Below are 15,874 nucleotides of genomic sequence, written 5' to 3'. Positions count from 1 at the left end.
TATTGACATAAAGTGTCCTTTCTGTCCCAGATCCTTCAGCAGGCCGGTCAAGTGTGGTTCCCAGATTCTGCGTATAAAACTGCACAGGCTATTGAGGATTTCAACAGGGAGAAACTTCCACTTATGGTGTTTGCCAACTGGAGAGGCTTCTCTGGAGGCATGAAAGGTATATACTGTAGCAGGTTTTCATATTTTAGTTTGCATTTTAATGTGCATGACCATTCACAAGTTTGAGGTCAGTAAGATTTTTTTGTTTTTGAAAGAAATACAGCAAGGATGCCTTAAATTGATCAAAAGTGACAGCGATGGATCAAAAGACTTTTAAATTGTTACAAAAAAATCCAAAAATGCTGTTCTTTTTTTTTTTTTATGTCTATTCATCAAAGAATCCTGAAAATAAAAATGTTTCTTGAGCACCAAATCAGCATTAGAATAAAGGATGATGTGAATTGTATTAATATTTCACAATAGTACAATTTTTACTGTATTTTTGATCAAATAAATGTATCCTTGGTGAGCATAAGAGACTTCTTTAAAAAATTTGAACAGTATTGATTGCTTTGTATGTCAGATATGTATGACCAGGTGCTTAAGTTTGGTTCTTACATCGTGGATGCCCTGCGAGAGTTCAGCCAGCCTGTACTGGTCTACATCCCTCCTCATGCTGAGCTGAGAGGAGGATCATGGGTCGTTATCGACCCCACTATAAACCTTCAACACATGGAGCTCTATGCAGATCGAGAGAGCAGGTGAGCATGTCAATACAGCTTCCCTTAAGCACTCTAAAGTCTTTCTGCCCACTGATCTTATTTGATTCCTGTCTCCTCTCCAGAGGGGGTGTTCTGGAGGCCGAGGGAACTGTGGAGATAAAGTTCAGAAAGAAAGACCTGCTAAAGACAATGCGAAGGACTGATTCTGTGTATTCTAACCTGGCTGAGCAGCTAGGTACAGCAATTAATCACACACGTTTTCTCGATGGCTCTGGGAATATCTACATTCTGTGACACACGGTTTACTGTTGTACTCCACGTAGGCAAGGCGGAGTTATCAAGCCAAGAGCGTAAAGACTTGGAGGCCAAACTGAAGTCTAGAGAGGAGTTCCTTCTTCCCATCTACCACCAGGTGGCAGTGCAGTTTGTGGACCTTCATGACACTCCTGGAAGGATGCAGGAAAAGGGTGTCATCATGGTATAAACATAAGAAAGGCAAATATTAGGCACTTAAGGCTCCATATGTCACTGTACACCCTTTTATAAAGACATATTTTTTTCCCATAGCTTCGGATCATATCAAAGACCCATGCAAGAAATATAGTGGCCATTCTGCTTTTTGACAATAACCAAACCCAATGTTTTCAGGACATCCTGGACTGGAAAAACGCTAGGTCATTCTTTTACTGGCGTTTGCGGCGACTGCTGTTGGAGGAGGTGGTGAAGGGGGAGATCATACAGGCCAACCAAGACCTGAGCAATGGACACGTACAGTCCATGTTGCGCCGCTGGTTTGTGGAGACAGAGGGGGCTGTAAAAGTAAGTAAACTTAAAGGGTACATAACACACACAGTTTCGGCCAATCTCATGTTAATCTTGAGTACCTATAGAGTAGTATAGCATCCTTCATATCTCCAAAAAGTCTTACGTTTTATCAGATTTATAAAAGAAAGATATGCTGTACCGAGTCTTTCCGAAAACAGCCGAGCTCCCGGAGGCGTGCCGTGGGCAAAGCTAAAGAGTGACATGCATGCGCAGTTTCAATGGTCAGCTTAACAAATGTATTTAAACACACACAATACACCATTGCATTATCCCTGGATAACTTTTGATTCATTATACGTGCAACAAAACAGACATTTGAAGCAGTTTTACTCACCACCTGCGGTTCTGACTCATGACTGGGATCTTTTATCGCTGTGACCGCTCCATCTTTCAGTTTCAAACGATCTGTAAATCCAGCGTAGAACTGGGCCTTGTTTATAAAACCATAAGCGCCGATCCTGAGGGCTCGAGCAGCCACGAAAAAACACAAGCTATTCTCCATTCATTTTAACCAATAAAAAAGTGATTGCAACTTTCAGACATGACTTTATCCTTATTTTGATAGTTAATTGAAGGCGGTTTCTTTGGTTATTTTAATGACAAATGTCAAGAGCGCATCAATCTAATGCGTGAGCACAAATCTCTCGGCTCCACTTAACGCTAGGTTCTTTGGGAAGCAAGGTTATCTTTCCCTCACAAACAAAAACACACTTCTTTGGTGACATTGTTGATTCATGGTCTAAAAAGAAAGTGATAAATTCTTTCTTGAGCAAGTCTTGTGCAGCGTTGCCGATGGCTTCCGTAACCCGAACGAACCACGTTGATGGGTGTGCTCTTGCTCTCACCCTCTGGTTGATGTGCACACGCGCTCTTCCAGGAGAAGTGCCCATACAAGGAATTCCACCCTTTAATTATGTAATACAGGGCCACACTCGAAAAAAACTGTCCGAAACATGTAGGAAATCTGAAAGATTTGGCACAGAAATACTCCGTCATACGTTTAACTTGTTTTTTAAACTTTGGCCATGTTTAGCATGAGAATCCAACTCTTTAACAGTGTAAATAAGTCAGAATGCATGAAATAGCATTAGAGACCCCCCCTTTAATAGAAAACAAAAATGGAAGATTTTTTTTTCTGTTTTTGCTCTCTCTCTCTCTCTCTCTCTCTCTCTCTCTCTCTCTCTCTCTCTCTCTCTCTCTCTCTCTCTCTCTCTCTCTCTCAAAACTGATCAAAAACATTTAGGCAATTGAAATAAAGCTGAAATAAAATAGAAATATTAGATGAGAAACTTTAATGAAAAAAATTTATGAAAAAAAAAAAAAATACTAGTAATGTTGCCTTGAAATAAAATAAGTTGAAGTTGAAAAATTAAATTACTAAAACTGAAATAAAAATTAAAGTAACAAAAACTGATGAAAATGATAAAAAAACCATAACAAAATTACTAAAAGTTTCCCTAAAATTAAAACTAAAAATATAAAAAGAAATGCTAATTCAAAATATTAATAAATACTATAATAATACTAAAATAACACTGGTGGACAGTATAGTCAAGATTTGCTAACTCTTATAATGCATCATTATCTGAACTACTAAAATTTGCAAACTTGATTATGAAAAAGTTGATATGTGTCTCATGTGAGGTAAATGTTTGATAATGGGATCTTTTAGGCATATCTATGGGACAATAACAAAGTGGTGGTAGAGTGGCTAGAAAACCATCTGTCACAGCAGGATGGAACACGTTCTGTCATCAGAGAGAACACCAAATACTTAAAGAGGGACTACGCTCTCAAACACATCCGCAGGTAATTTTCTCCCACTTCAAATAGTCATTGAATTGCATTTTCTCATTAGATATATTAGCATACAGTACTGTTCAAAAGTTTAAGACTTGGAAAGAAGTCTCTTATGTTCACCAATACTGCATTCACTTCAGAAATACAGGGAAAACTGTAATATTGTGAAATATTATTGCAATTTAAAATATCTGTTCTCTATTTTAATATATTTTAAAATGTAATTTATTTCTGTGATAGCAAAGCTGAATTACTCCAGTCTTTCTTCAGTATCATATTTTCCTACGTCATTCTAATGTGCTGATTTGGTGATCAAGAAACATTTCTTTTTATTATCAATGTTGAAAACAGTTGTGCTTCATAACAATTTTGGGGAAAACTGAGATATTTTTTTCAGTATTCTTTGATGAATACAATGTTGAAAAGAAGAGCATTTATTTAAAATAGATTTTTTTATATATAAAAAAAGAAAGCTGGCAATGTAAAAGTCTTTATTGTTGCTTTTGCTCAAACTTTTGAATGGGATTCAGAAAAAAATAAGTTCCCAAAGTTCCCAAAGAAGCCAAAGTATCAAGTTTTGCATTCAGCTCCATTCTGGGTTTTTATTTCTCAAATCTGATATGATTACAAAATTTAGCAAACCAATGCTAACTGTTGTAAAGTAACAGTTGAACTCCAAGTCAAATTTACCACTAACACAGTGACCAAATAATTGCCAATCAGTCAGTGCGGTTGTAACAGCAAACCTCTTTTTAAAACTGGAGACTGAAGTACCCGTAAAGCAATTTTCTCATGGACTTTTCCTGCACTATATGTTTAGCTTAGTCCAAGACAACCCAGAGGTGACTATGGACTGCATCATCCACATGGCACAGAACATCACTCCCTCACAGAGAGCCAAAGTCTGCCACCTGCTGGCAACCATGGACAACACCACCACCACCACCAGCTGATCATATACATCTACACATAGAGAGGACATGTCTTTTGAGAGTCTGTTGTATAATTAAACAATGCTTACAAACAAACAAAAAAAAAGTTTTTGGATCAAATCATTGGTCAGTAGCTTTAAACGCACAATTTCAAATGTCCAGCAATCACATAGTCCATTACTCAGTTACTGTTTGTGTGTGGCTCACATTGATCATGTTAGGAGAAACATTTCTCACATGGTCATCAGAGTATTACCTTAAACTCACTCTCAAGAGAGGGAAACCATTATATAGTATTTATATATTCACGTTTGTGCCTTTGTGTCAGTTTTGTGGGGATAATTAACATATGAATGTACAATAAGCAGAAAAGACTGAATATTACATTATTTCATAGAATATCCAATGTTTTGAGCGCACATTCATGCTGTATGGCACTTCCTCAGGAATGTATGAAACCATTATTAAGCATAAAAAAAGTATTAAATCTCTATTATAAGAGTAAAGTAACAGTATTATAGATATACTAAAAATTGAATCACTGTGTAAATACCAGGGTAATTCTTCATAATAACTTTTATTTCTAATAACATACAGTTGTTATCAGCAAACATGGCTTTACAATATATACTGTAGTGCTTAGTGAATTGTTAATGTACATTCAAATTGTTAGAAATGTCATTAAACTTCGATTCATATTGAATGTACATTAATCTGCTAAGTGTTATATGTGAGAACATATTAATGAGTTATTATAAAGCATTATCAATATAAGTGCCACTTTATAATTTAATGGCTTGAATTTTGGTTGTTTGTATAGTTTATTTAACGTGACTGCAGGTTATTCTTCTGTTCATATGAATGCAGGTGCAGGTTGTATGAATGGATAAATATGTGTACCTTCTAGTGCTGTACTGTGCTCAACTGATTATTCTGATTAAAGAAGTCTTCTTGATCAGATTTGTTGCCTTTAATTGATTTTGTGTGCTTTTAAAACACAAGTCAGATTAAGACAAGAGTCTAAACTCTAAGTGCCTGACTGTCTTTGTTGACTGTATATCAGAATGTTTTTAAATGAAATAATTATGCATTAAATATTGTATGTTTTCATCTTGGAGTTGTGGTCATTTTTTCAATTAATAATTATCTTTCTCTTATAAATACACATGGGTTTTTGCCAAATTATTCTAGCCAGCCACACAGTATTTGCAGGGTGGCATTCAATTTATGCAATATATTAATAAGATTAATAGCCACCTTGCAATATGTTTGATGCATACTGTATATGCTTGTCGCGTATATGCAGCTGAAATCTCATTCTAGCTAAGTTAAATGAATACATCTTTCAATCTGAATGTGAAATTTTATTGCTTGCATTTGAAATATTTAGATATGTACAATAAAAAATGATTCATGTCACCATTTCAGCTCTTTTCATAAATATAAATAAACATTAAAAGAGCAGATACAGTGTCTATCACAGTACAACAAAAGACACACAGCTACAGTTAAAAGACTAACAATTAAATGGACAAAATGAGAAGAAAAGTTTCTTTTATGGTACAGAAAAAAGCTTGTCAACAAACCCAAAATCATAATTCCCGTTATTTTTCCTTTGTTCCTTTAGCGTTGTGATAACTCGCAATTTGCATTAGGTTTATAATGAGAGCAGCACTGTCCTTACTTACGATGATGTTTGGCCACAATGCCAGTATTGCGATCTGCACTGGACTGTTCTATAGAAAATCTTTAAACCCCTTATAAATCACACTCTCTCACCATGAAAATTCTCTAAAAAAAAAACATAATTGCTGATTTGGTCCCTTAAAATCCAATGCATTCAATGCTATCAATATAGTCAATGCAAATTTCACCACCGAACACTGTTACATCACCATAAATGCTATAGGATTGAAAAGCTTTATAGATCCTGTGGAGTAAAGCTCAGCTTGCTTTATTTCTTGTGGGTGCAATTAAAGCAAAACTATAGGCTTTGTTCCTCCTTGTGTGTTCATGTACTGGTTAGAAAGGGCATCTATGGCTGAGTATGAAGAGTAGAGGCCTGTCACCTGCAGGTCTGGGTAAGGCAGTCCTCCTGCATTGGACACAGGCGTGACATTGCCAGTGTCCAGGTCACAGTCAGACAGCCGAAGTGGGGAGTTACTGAGAGTACCTAATGCCTCCAGGTTAAAGCTGTCATCCTTCATCTCCTCCCACAGGTTTCCTGTAATCAAAAAAGGAGAAGTCTGTTAGATATCACATTAGAGTGGAGAAACATCCAGTGGCTTTCAATACACGAATTAGTTGATCATTTTCTAGTTAACGCTTACCTTGCCATGTGAAGTCCATAATACTTGGGTCCAGCGCGTCCACCTCTGAATTCATGTCAGTGTGAATCGTGTAGAAGTCGCTGTGTTGCTTGGCAGGATGCTGGGGGCGGGAGCTGTTTGTCATGTCAGGGACGGTGTGGAGTGGGGGTGTTTGAGCAGGAGCAGGGGAGGCCGGAGCCAAGCGAGACTGATTCTGGAGCTGCAGTTGAAGGTGCTGGTGCATGGGGAGACACTGTAGAGACAGAGTGACCACTGGCTGGGGCTGCATCTGAGCTGCTATCGGAAGGGTCGGTCCTGGTGGGCAGCTGGGCAAGCGAGTCATGCCAGTATCAACGGATTTCTGTCTGCAACTTTCCGGTCTGTCTGTAATGAGTTTGTCTAATTCATCTGGTAAAAAAAAAAAAAAAAAGTAACAAAACAGGACAATGTTAATGACAGATTGTAGTTTAACTAGATTTTTGTCATTTAATATTCTGCTCTAGTTTCTGTACTACTCTAGCTTAATCATGCATCTTTGCACAGTGGTGAAAAAAAAATATTATCGCTTTAGATAAAATGTCGCTTGTTTGCTAAATAAAGGCTGGAATACACTACATGACTTTTTACCAGAGTTTAGCCCCCGACTTACAGTCTGAAGGAGTCAACACAAGCCTGCAGATTTTGGGCAGCTGGAGTTGACAAATTCACTAAAAATCTTTTTTTTTTTTTTTTTTAGGTTCAGACTATGATTCCATCAAGTTGGAGAATATCAAACATGTTTGATATTTTAAGTAGATTTTAGAGCACATAGTTTTCACTTGCTATGCATCTCCTAGTAATGATGTGAATGCTTCTGTGTGAGTTTGTTGTGTCTGGAGCAACTTGAATGTCTGGTAGTAAGCGATAGTTTAGTGTATGATGCACAGTTTTTCTCTGTAACCATATACTAAGTTGGTAAGTGGATGATGCCTTGTGTTCTCTTGTGTTCTTTTCCGATTTTAAAAGTTGTATAGTGTATTCCAGCCTTAAAGGGATAGTTCACCCAAAAATGAAAATTATCCCATGATTTACTCACCCTCAAGCCATCCTAGGTGTATATGACTATCTTCTTTCAGGCAAACTCAATTGGAGATATTATTTAAAAATATTCTGGCTTCCAAGCTTTATAATGGTAGTGAATGGGGGCTGTATGTGGAAGCCCCCCAAAATGCATCCATTCATCATAAAATAATCCACATGTATTTTAGTTTTTAAAGTTTTAAATGTGTATATTTTTCTTACAAAAACCCATCGCTTCACTTCAGAAGGCCTTTATTAACCCCCTGGAGCATGGATTATTTTTATGATGGATGAATGCACTTTTGGGTTTCCACATACAGCCCCCCATTCACTACCATTATAAAGCTTGGAAGAATCAGGATATTTTAAAATGTATCTCCAATTGTGAAGGAATCATCTGAAGGAAGATAAGTCATATACACCTAGGATGGATTGAGGGTGAGTAAATCATTTTTGGGTGAACTATCCCTTTAAATGTAATGAAAAATTCATTGCCATGATTCTAGAGTGTTGTGTGTGGTTGTCAGAGCATCACTTTGTTAAGGTGTTTCTAGTAGTTCTTAGTGCATTTCTGTGTTTGTAAGGATGTTCTAGATTATTGTGTACAGTCCAAAAACAAAAGAGCCCACACTGAAGTCTATGATATCCTGGTCCCCAGATATTGCTTGATGACCAGAATACCAGTATAATCAACAGAAGTGTCTAGTAGTATAAAATATTATAAAGATGTCCATTATATTAACAGCTGTCAATACAAGATGAACTTGCCTAGCACTGATAATAGTAAAGAGATTCGAGACCTGGGTTGGCCATGCTGCGACGGATGGCTGGGAGATCTTTGCGTTTCCATTTCTGCATCTCTTCCTCCATCTTGTCGATCTTTGCAGGATTGAGTGCCCAAAGACAGCCTTTTCTGGAGGAACCACTCATCTTGTTCTCCACCTTCTCAAAGCACTTGTTCAAGGACAGGTTGTGGCGTACAGAGTTCTTCCATCCATCAGGTGCTGTCTGTGAAACATGGTTATCGACAATATACTGTAAGTAACATTTATTTGATTCCATGGCTTGTTGGCTCAGTCCATCTACTTTCCAGTGTGCTTTTACATAAATTCCTTACCTTGAAATAAGGGAAGTGCTCTTTCATAAAGCTGTAGATCTCACTAACAGGAAGGCTGCCTGTTTTGCTGTTCTTCAAAGCCATGGCAATCAGACAGCTGAAAATAGATGATATCAAATGTAGTCAACTTGAAATAAATGAAATCTCGTTCCCTTCCAAGAAAATTATGTTTTTCAGAGGTTGTGCAGTGAATTTTAACTCACCTGTAAGAATAGATGGGTTTAGGGAAAGTCTTGGGCTGCAGGTCCTGGTTGTGAGCAGTAATACGAGGCTGAGGAAACAGACTCTGGCTGTTGTAGTTGCCATAAATTCCACCGGGAGAACACTAAGGAATATAACAGAAATTGCATTTTTATATTATATAATATTAAATATTACTATTTTGAGCAGTCTTTACAAATCATACAAAATACTGAACTAACCTGTTGGTTTGCCTGAGTGAAAGTGAGCACTTGCTGAGGGGCGGTTTGGTACACTGATGTGGCACAAGGAAACCCAGGGGAAAACTGGGGCATCTACAAAAACAACAGAACAAATCTATAAACATAAGGTTATTTTAGCTCAATTGCAAATGGTTGTTAAGTTCTGAATGATCTTGATTTTATACGTAGTCTGAATTAGTTTGAAATGCTGAATCAGAATCATCACTCACGCTGTTGATGGCCAGAGGACTGTGCTGCATTTCATTCTGTAGATGAATCGCAGATCCTGCTCCTCCCGCTACCGTCATGCTATTCAGCTGAGCTGTAAAATTTAGCAAAGTGTGAGTATTCAAATGTTTAAGTTGGATTTGGTTTATAAACATAGATTCAATCCACAACTAAAGCACAGCTTTCTAAAAAAAAAAATATTTATTTTTTTAAAATAAAGAACTGGGTCAAAGAAACCGAGTCTAAAGGTTTGGAAGACATAACTTCAGAGTGAGCACAAAATGGCAAATATTGCTAAAGTGAATAAATAACAGCATTTAATTAAATCATTGGTTAAGGTGCTAAGCTTAGATAACCAACCTGATGCTAGAGATGTGGTGAGTGAATTCAGGATATTTTTTTCTGGCATTTTTACCTTCGTTCACGCTAACTATACACAGTGTATAAATCTCCTGACCTGTCTGCCGCTCCAGCAGGCTGTTCTGAGCAGAGCTGGCGAAGTCGGGCCGTCCACCCCCTATTTGCTGCAGCCGGGGTACATCCACAGAGGTGAGCCAGGACAGGGACTGAAGATCACCAGGCAGCTCCTCCTTCAGCTGTGAAGGGTCAGTAGTCAGGAGTCTGCAAAAACATAGTATAGCACTCAGTACTGAAACACAAATTAATGAATAAGACAACGACTGTAGCACAAAATGCACTATAACTGTTCGATTGAATATGCTTCCAATGGTCATTGCTAATATTAAATGGTATTATATTTCGCCTACATTAACTAACTCTTATTTTTCAGGTTTTCTTGTGAATAGATGAGCAAAGTCTTCTTGTAAATCTATTGTTTGGGAATAGAAATAAAAATACTCTCATCCTCTGATCTAATCCAGTGCAGGGAGGGTTATTTACTCGGCCATTTCTTCATTTGCACTGAGCATCAAGAGAGCAGAGAAACCCTCTTGAATTCTCTCCAGACTTCCCTACAAACTCGCTATTCAGTCCAATAATTGGGGTCGCTATGACAACCCTCACTTTTCAGTTATTTTGTGTGTCTGGACACTTCAGTGCCCCCCTCTCCATTAAACCAACCTCTAAAAGTGGTCAGGTGACCACTGCCTTCTTCACTGTCATTGGCTGAATCATATGTAAACAACGCATGAGATCATTTGAAACATGGGTATGTGGCACACGTTGCCTGCAACAGTTGGTCCAGCCCCATTGAAAAATGATCACCTATTGTGTCCCAAACGACAAATCTGCACAGCGGCACGTGGCTCTATTGTTTCCCCCCCTCAGACCCTTCCTTGATTGTCTTTACCGTTTTTTTTTAACCAACCCCTTGCATTAATCTACTGGAATGACAGGCCTCACACAACAGAGAAAAATAGGATGCCATCTGTTTCCCTGTCCCTTTCCACCCAACCCCTGTCCCCTTCTGCCCCATCCCCCCATCTCCCCCCCCCCCCGCCTGGAGGCATCAGACAGTACCTAAGGGGGGTAGCTGGGAGGGGGTAGTTGAAGGAGTTGGAGGTCAAGCCACACTGCACACACAGTCTGCCACCTGAATAAATTTCAGCATTGAAGGAAGAACTTGGGGACGTGGCCTTGAGCACCCTGGTTGCTCCAGTTTAGAGCTTCTGAATAATTATCCTTTACACACACACACTCGCAAATATGAAACCTTAGACACGATTAGTCAACACTACACTGTCATGAGCTTTGAAATGTCTTCCTAACGCCATACAAAGACATGAAAAAGACACCTTGTAAAGGGAATGGGACAGTTTAACACCTGGCTTTATGAGACCTGCATCTTTCTGATGAGTGTTAATCAGTCTGTTTCTGCTGATTGTTATTATTTAATGGACTTAAATTGGATTTCTCTGCCCTTTCATTATATAGCTTAAACGGATAGTTCACCCAACAATTAAAATTCTGTCATTATTTACTCACCCTCAAGTTGTTCCAAACCTGTTTGAATTTCTTTCTTCTGCTGAACACAAAAGAAGATATTTTGAAGAATGTCTGTAACCAAACAGTTAATGGACCCCATTGACTTCCATAGTATTTTTTTTTTCCATACTATGGAAGTCAATGGGGTCCATTAACTGTTTGGTTACTGACATTCTTCAAAATATCTTCTTTTAATTATTGGTTTCCTCAGTATTAGTTTTGTAAGCCAACATTAACCTACAACATTTCAAAAGTGTTATTTAGCAATGAAACATTTGTTTTCATGAATAAATGTTACCCTAAAAGACTTCTAGTTTGATAGCCCTGTAAGTTTTTTTGGATAAAAGTGTCTGCCAAAAGCTTATATTTAAATGTAAGTAATTGCCATGATTATTGTTTGACTCCCTCATGTTTTGTTGAATATATTTTATATTATATCTATATTTTAAAACTGTTTACATGATATAAATGAAGTGTTTAAAATTATTTAAACAAAGCATAAAAGATCCAACAGATCAACTGATTTTGACATGACTATAGTCGACATTTTAATGTTGCCAAGAGCATCCATTTGTTGTACTGCCAGACAACAGCTGCGCTGTAACTTCAGAAACATTTCATCCGAGAAAACGAATGAAATGTTTCATCTTACGCTGCAGGTCTGAGATTGACTTATATTCTGTTGATGCACAGATATAATAAAGGAAAAGAAGAATAATGGTATTCATTATGGCAGTGGTTTAAAAACTATACTTCAGTAATTGGGAGAGATAGGTTTATTTTGGAAAGAATTCATAACATGCCACATTAACTCAAATTTAGGATCGTCAAGAAAATAGGGCCTACATCCTTGTACTTGTTAGCATTTCTGAAGTCTAATTGTAAACCCAGCTGTGTATTGTACAGTTTACGGTCATTAGGGTGCAGTTATACAAGTGGAAAAAAATGATTTTATTTGCTCATTGATGCAAACCATTACGTGTCCCACAGAAAGGGGGAGGCGGGCGCACACAGTCACGGTTTATCACAGCTCAAGTCGCCCTCGTTTACATTCTAATTGGGAGCCACTTCTCCTTGGTGACCCGTGGGGGCCCCCTCCAAGGTCCTCAATCCCTCCGTGTGCCGACAGCGGGCGTGTAAACAGAGCTGATGCTTTCTGACAGATCCATTCAGAGCAAAGATGATGTATTCTCTCGCTCCTTTCTTTTTTCACAAACCCCAATTCCCTGCCTCTCAAATCACACCTTTATTTTACAGAATAGGGAAGGTGGAGATTGTATTAAGATTAGCAGCGCTCTTCTTCTTCCCGAAATTATCTTTTTATTCTCAAGGTTCAAAAGCAATGGGTTCAGCCATCAAAGGAAATCACCCCCTACCTGTAGTCTTGTGCAGAGGTGTGGTGACTTTGTCCAGGGTTTTCATGAATTCCCGACATCCTGCTTGTAATTCCACTTTCAATCATCTTCTGGCAGTTAAAATGCAAGTAAAAGAACCATGCAGAGCAGAGAATAAAAATTATTTTACAAATGTGCATTTGGTGGCAAGAAAACACAAATAGGCTACATATAGTACAAATATATGACTTTTTCAACATGTGAGATAAATGTTTAAAAACAACAATCTGACTGGAGTTTATCACATGGACACAAAAGAACACATTAATTTGCGAATAGCGAATATTAATAAGCGACGCCAAACAAAAACAAAAAAGGGGGAAAGAAAAGATTAATTTATATATATATATATATATATATATATATATATATATATATATATATACATACATACAGAAAAGATACTATTTTATGTAAAATTGAATGAAATTTTGAATCCAGTGTTGAGGTGATTTTTGTTTTGTTGACTAAACAGGGATCATCAGACGTCATCAGTCACCGTTACCTGTCAGTCTGCTCGCGCGTTTCATTATTTAATCTCATTAGTGTTGTATTTAACAGAAAACGTTAACTATTTCTTACAAATAGACGAGAAACTTTTTGCAGTTGTTCTTCAAAACACCAGGTAAGTTAATATTTAAAGTCAGACATCAATATTCAGGCTGTATAATATGTCAGTCCGAAACAGGTGCGCAGCCTCTTGACTTATTTCAAAATAATTAATACAAACACGAAATAAACGGCTTCTTACCTGTTTCTGCTGAAGTTGTGCTGGGGTATAGAAAATCTTGGGTAACCAGGCGGAGGAAAGCTCTACTGTTGGTCGGGGCACTTGTTGTCCCGCAAGAAAAAACCGTTTTTTAAATTTCCCTCGTCCGTGCGGTTCGCTCTTGACGGACATGCGCACTGTGCACACGCAGCGCGAGCCGTGACGAAGGGAGGGGGTCTCGTGCTCTGAGTGACAGCTGTTGCCTTGCCTCCACAATCACGCAGATTATCTGTCAGAGCATCTCACCTACTGTTTCCAGTGTTTTTAATTTAATCAATACTTTTCTTCCTCAGAGACTTGTTTTATTTCTTCCGTGTTTTCTCTGTGCGGTAGTCCACAGGTGCGCTTTTTCAAGTCCGGTGCAACTTCTCTTCCACAAAAATAAAAACAAAGTTTTCGAGTTCAGACACAATCCTATGTCTCTATTGGAGTCATCGTTTTATAGACTATAGATTCCTATAAACTCGAAGACAAACTCCTATAATCCAGAGACGTGTAACAACAGCAGTGATTTCCATGTTCCCCTGTAACCATAGGCAACGCAAAATAATACAAATAACAGTTCCCTGATATTATTGTTCACCTATCTAAATGCAGGAACATTGTTTTTTGAACAGACCTAAATAAAGAGACATCCTCTCCGTGCGGTTCTGTGTGATATTCTGTCCTAATAGCTGTAGTTTTCAGTCTACTGCTCGTGATTTAACCGCCTCTGAAGCCGCGTCGTTTGGTTTCACTGCGGCGGGAAAAACGCACTGAGTGGCGCGCGCTGGACATGACAGACATCACACAGATATGACAGGCTCGCCTCCTGGTTGGAAACGCAATAGCATGCAGTGAGTTAATAGCTCTCCTGTGTGTGAAAGAAATATGAAAGACAGCAAATTATGATATTAGGAGCACGTAAAGTATTTTAAAACCGTTTACAGTATTTTATTTGTAACCTAGAAATGCTGAGTTAAACAAATTAACTACGTGCACATATCTAAATTATCACAGTGCTGCTTATAATTACAGGTATTATTGTCTAATTGACAATAGTGAGATTACAGTTTACTATATTAAGCATAAGTAGATAGTGGAGAAAAGAATCCAAGGCAACAAACAGAAAAAAAATAATTCCACAGTTCTTTATAAATTTAATAATGTCCTATTTGTCTTTAAACATAACTTCAGGAAACTTTTTGAATTTTGAGATATAGGTTTCAAATCCTGTGGGAAGTGATCCGGGCGGTGTCGTTAATTGACTTGAACCACATGGGACACTACAGATGGTAAATCGCGAAGTCACAATGCTTACAATCAATGCGCACTTGCAACGGACAAAAAGACGCTCCAAAGAGAAAAGCGCTGGGTCCTAAAGCCCGTGGCTCTGCTGTACTAGGACTGCATGCACTATTTGCAGAGTTTGTAATGTTAAAGGGAAAACCATGTAAAATGCTATATAAAAACCCGTCAATTGCTTACCTTACAAGGTTATTTTAGATTAAACAAGACGCATCACATTTGATTTTAATTTATTGAAATTTAAATCGTATTATTTTTGTTATCAGTTATGTACATTAGGGATTTATTTTACATCTTATGTTGTTAAATTAATGTTTATTACATTATTTTAGTGTTGTGTGTTACCATGGTGGTGTTTTGTATTTGTGTGCATGACACTGTGCACCTTTTAGCCTATTAGCAGAGGTGCTACCTGAAACCCATACTTAAAGGGATAGTTGACCCAAAAATGAAAATGTTGTCATCATTTGCTCCCCCTTGAGTTGTTCCAAACCTATATACATTTCTTTGTTCTGCTGTACACAAAGGGAGATATTTGGAAGAATGTTTGTAACCAAGCAGATCTCGTCCCCCATTGACTACCACGGTAGGAAAAAAAATACTATGGCAGTCAATGGTGGGTGAGATCTGCTTGGGTTCAATTATTCTTCCAAATATCTTTCTTTGTGTACGGCAGAACAAAGAAATTCATACAGGTTTGGAACAACTTGAGGGGGAGTAAATGATGAAAGAATTTTCATTTTTGGGTCAACTATCCCTTTAAGTAAAAATACAAATACCTTACTGCGAAAATGACTCCATTACAAGTTACAAGTCACCAATTTCAATATGACTTAAGTAAAAGTCTTAAGGGCTTTTCACACTGCGCTAGTGCGCTTAACCCCGTGTTATCGTTGTTCGAAACACAGCTTTTAACCCTGGGTAAAGGAACGTTTCACACTTGTAATTTAGAAGCAGGGTTTCACCGCTTTTTACCCGGGGTTAGCACCGCTTTTGTGGTGTTAACCCCGCATTGTGGTGCCAAACTTGTGCAGTGTGAAACGACGCGGTGTTAGAATGACTAGATGCTTAGCAACGG

At 37.9% G+C, this 15,874-nt stretch overlaps 2 protein-coding genes across 9 annotated transcripts in view; one reads left to right on the top strand and one right to left on the bottom strand.

Moving 5' to 3' along the window:
- The window catches only part of acacb (acetyl-CoA carboxylase beta), a 32,815-nt gene extending 27,438 nt beyond the window's left edge, over nt 1-5,377 (top strand). For 6 of the 7 annotated variants that reach the window (XM_048188639.1, XM_048188636.1, XM_048188638.1 and 3 more), the window contains 7 exons: nt 31-166; nt 572-749; nt 833-945; nt 1,034-1,188; nt 1,359-1,529; nt 3,208-3,344; nt 4,156-5,377. In XM_048188639.1, coding sequence (XP_048044596.1) covers nt 31-166; nt 572-749; nt 833-945; nt 1,034-1,188; nt 1,359-1,529; nt 3,208-3,344; nt 4,156-4,288 — 1,023 coding nt within the window. In that variant the 3' untranslated portion in view covers nt 4,289-5,377. Of the gene's footprint in view, nt 1-30; nt 167-571; nt 750-832; nt 946-1,033; nt 1,206-1,358; nt 1,530-3,207; nt 3,345-4,155 lie in introns of those variants that run through there. The other variant, XM_048188642.1, reaches the window with a different exon arrangement.
- A 150-nt stretch (nt 5,378-5,527) lies between these two features.
- Nucleotides 5,528-14,250, bottom strand: foxn4 (forkhead box N4). 2 transcript variants are annotated; one of them, XM_048188649.1, is made up of 10 exons: nt 13,492-14,250; nt 12,723-12,808; nt 9,860-10,023; nt 9,405-9,496; nt 9,175-9,267; nt 8,956-9,077; nt 8,753-8,849; nt 8,436-8,643; nt 6,598-6,984; nt 5,528-6,491 (listed from the first exon to the last, which is right to left on the bottom strand). In XM_048188649.1, exons 1-10 carry the CDS (start codon nt 13,639-13,641, stop codon nt 6,241-6,243), a joined length of 1,650 nt encoding a protein of 549 aa, XP_048044606.1. In that variant the 5' UTR covers nt 13,642-14,250; the 3' UTR covers nt 5,528-6,240. The 2 variants fall into 2 exon arrangements, with proteins under 2 accessions (XP_048044606.1, XP_048044605.1); XM_048188648.1 differs by having other exon boundaries at nt 12,723-12,811; nt 13,492-14,249.
- Nucleotides 14,251-15,874: the final 1,624 nt, after the last annotated feature.

This window comes from Megalobrama amblycephala, linkage group LG4 (genome assembly GCF_018812025.1).
Source record: "Megalobrama amblycephala isolate DHTTF-2021 linkage group LG4, ASM1881202v1, whole genome shotgun sequence".
In the NCBI taxonomy this organism is placed as follows: domain Eukaryota; kingdom Metazoa; phylum Chordata; class Actinopteri; order Cypriniformes; family Xenocyprididae; genus Megalobrama; species Megalobrama amblycephala.
This window is presented reverse-complemented; position numbering and strand designations above follow the sequence as displayed.

Bases quoted from the DNA above. Each gene is read 5' to 3' on its own strand.
- foxn4 (XM_048188648.1), bottom strand. From the start codon at position 13,641: ATGTCCGTCAAGAGCGAACCGCACGGACGAGGGAAATTTAAAAAACGG. The intron at 9,497-9,859 runs GTCAGGAGATTT...TAAATTTTACAG, and splicing joins CCTGCTGGAGCGGCAGACAG to CTCAGCTGAATAGCATGACG. The intron at 8,850-8,955 runs GTGAGTTAAAAT...ATCTATTTTCAG, and splicing joins AAACCCATCTATTCTTACAG to CTGTCTGATTGCCATGGCTT.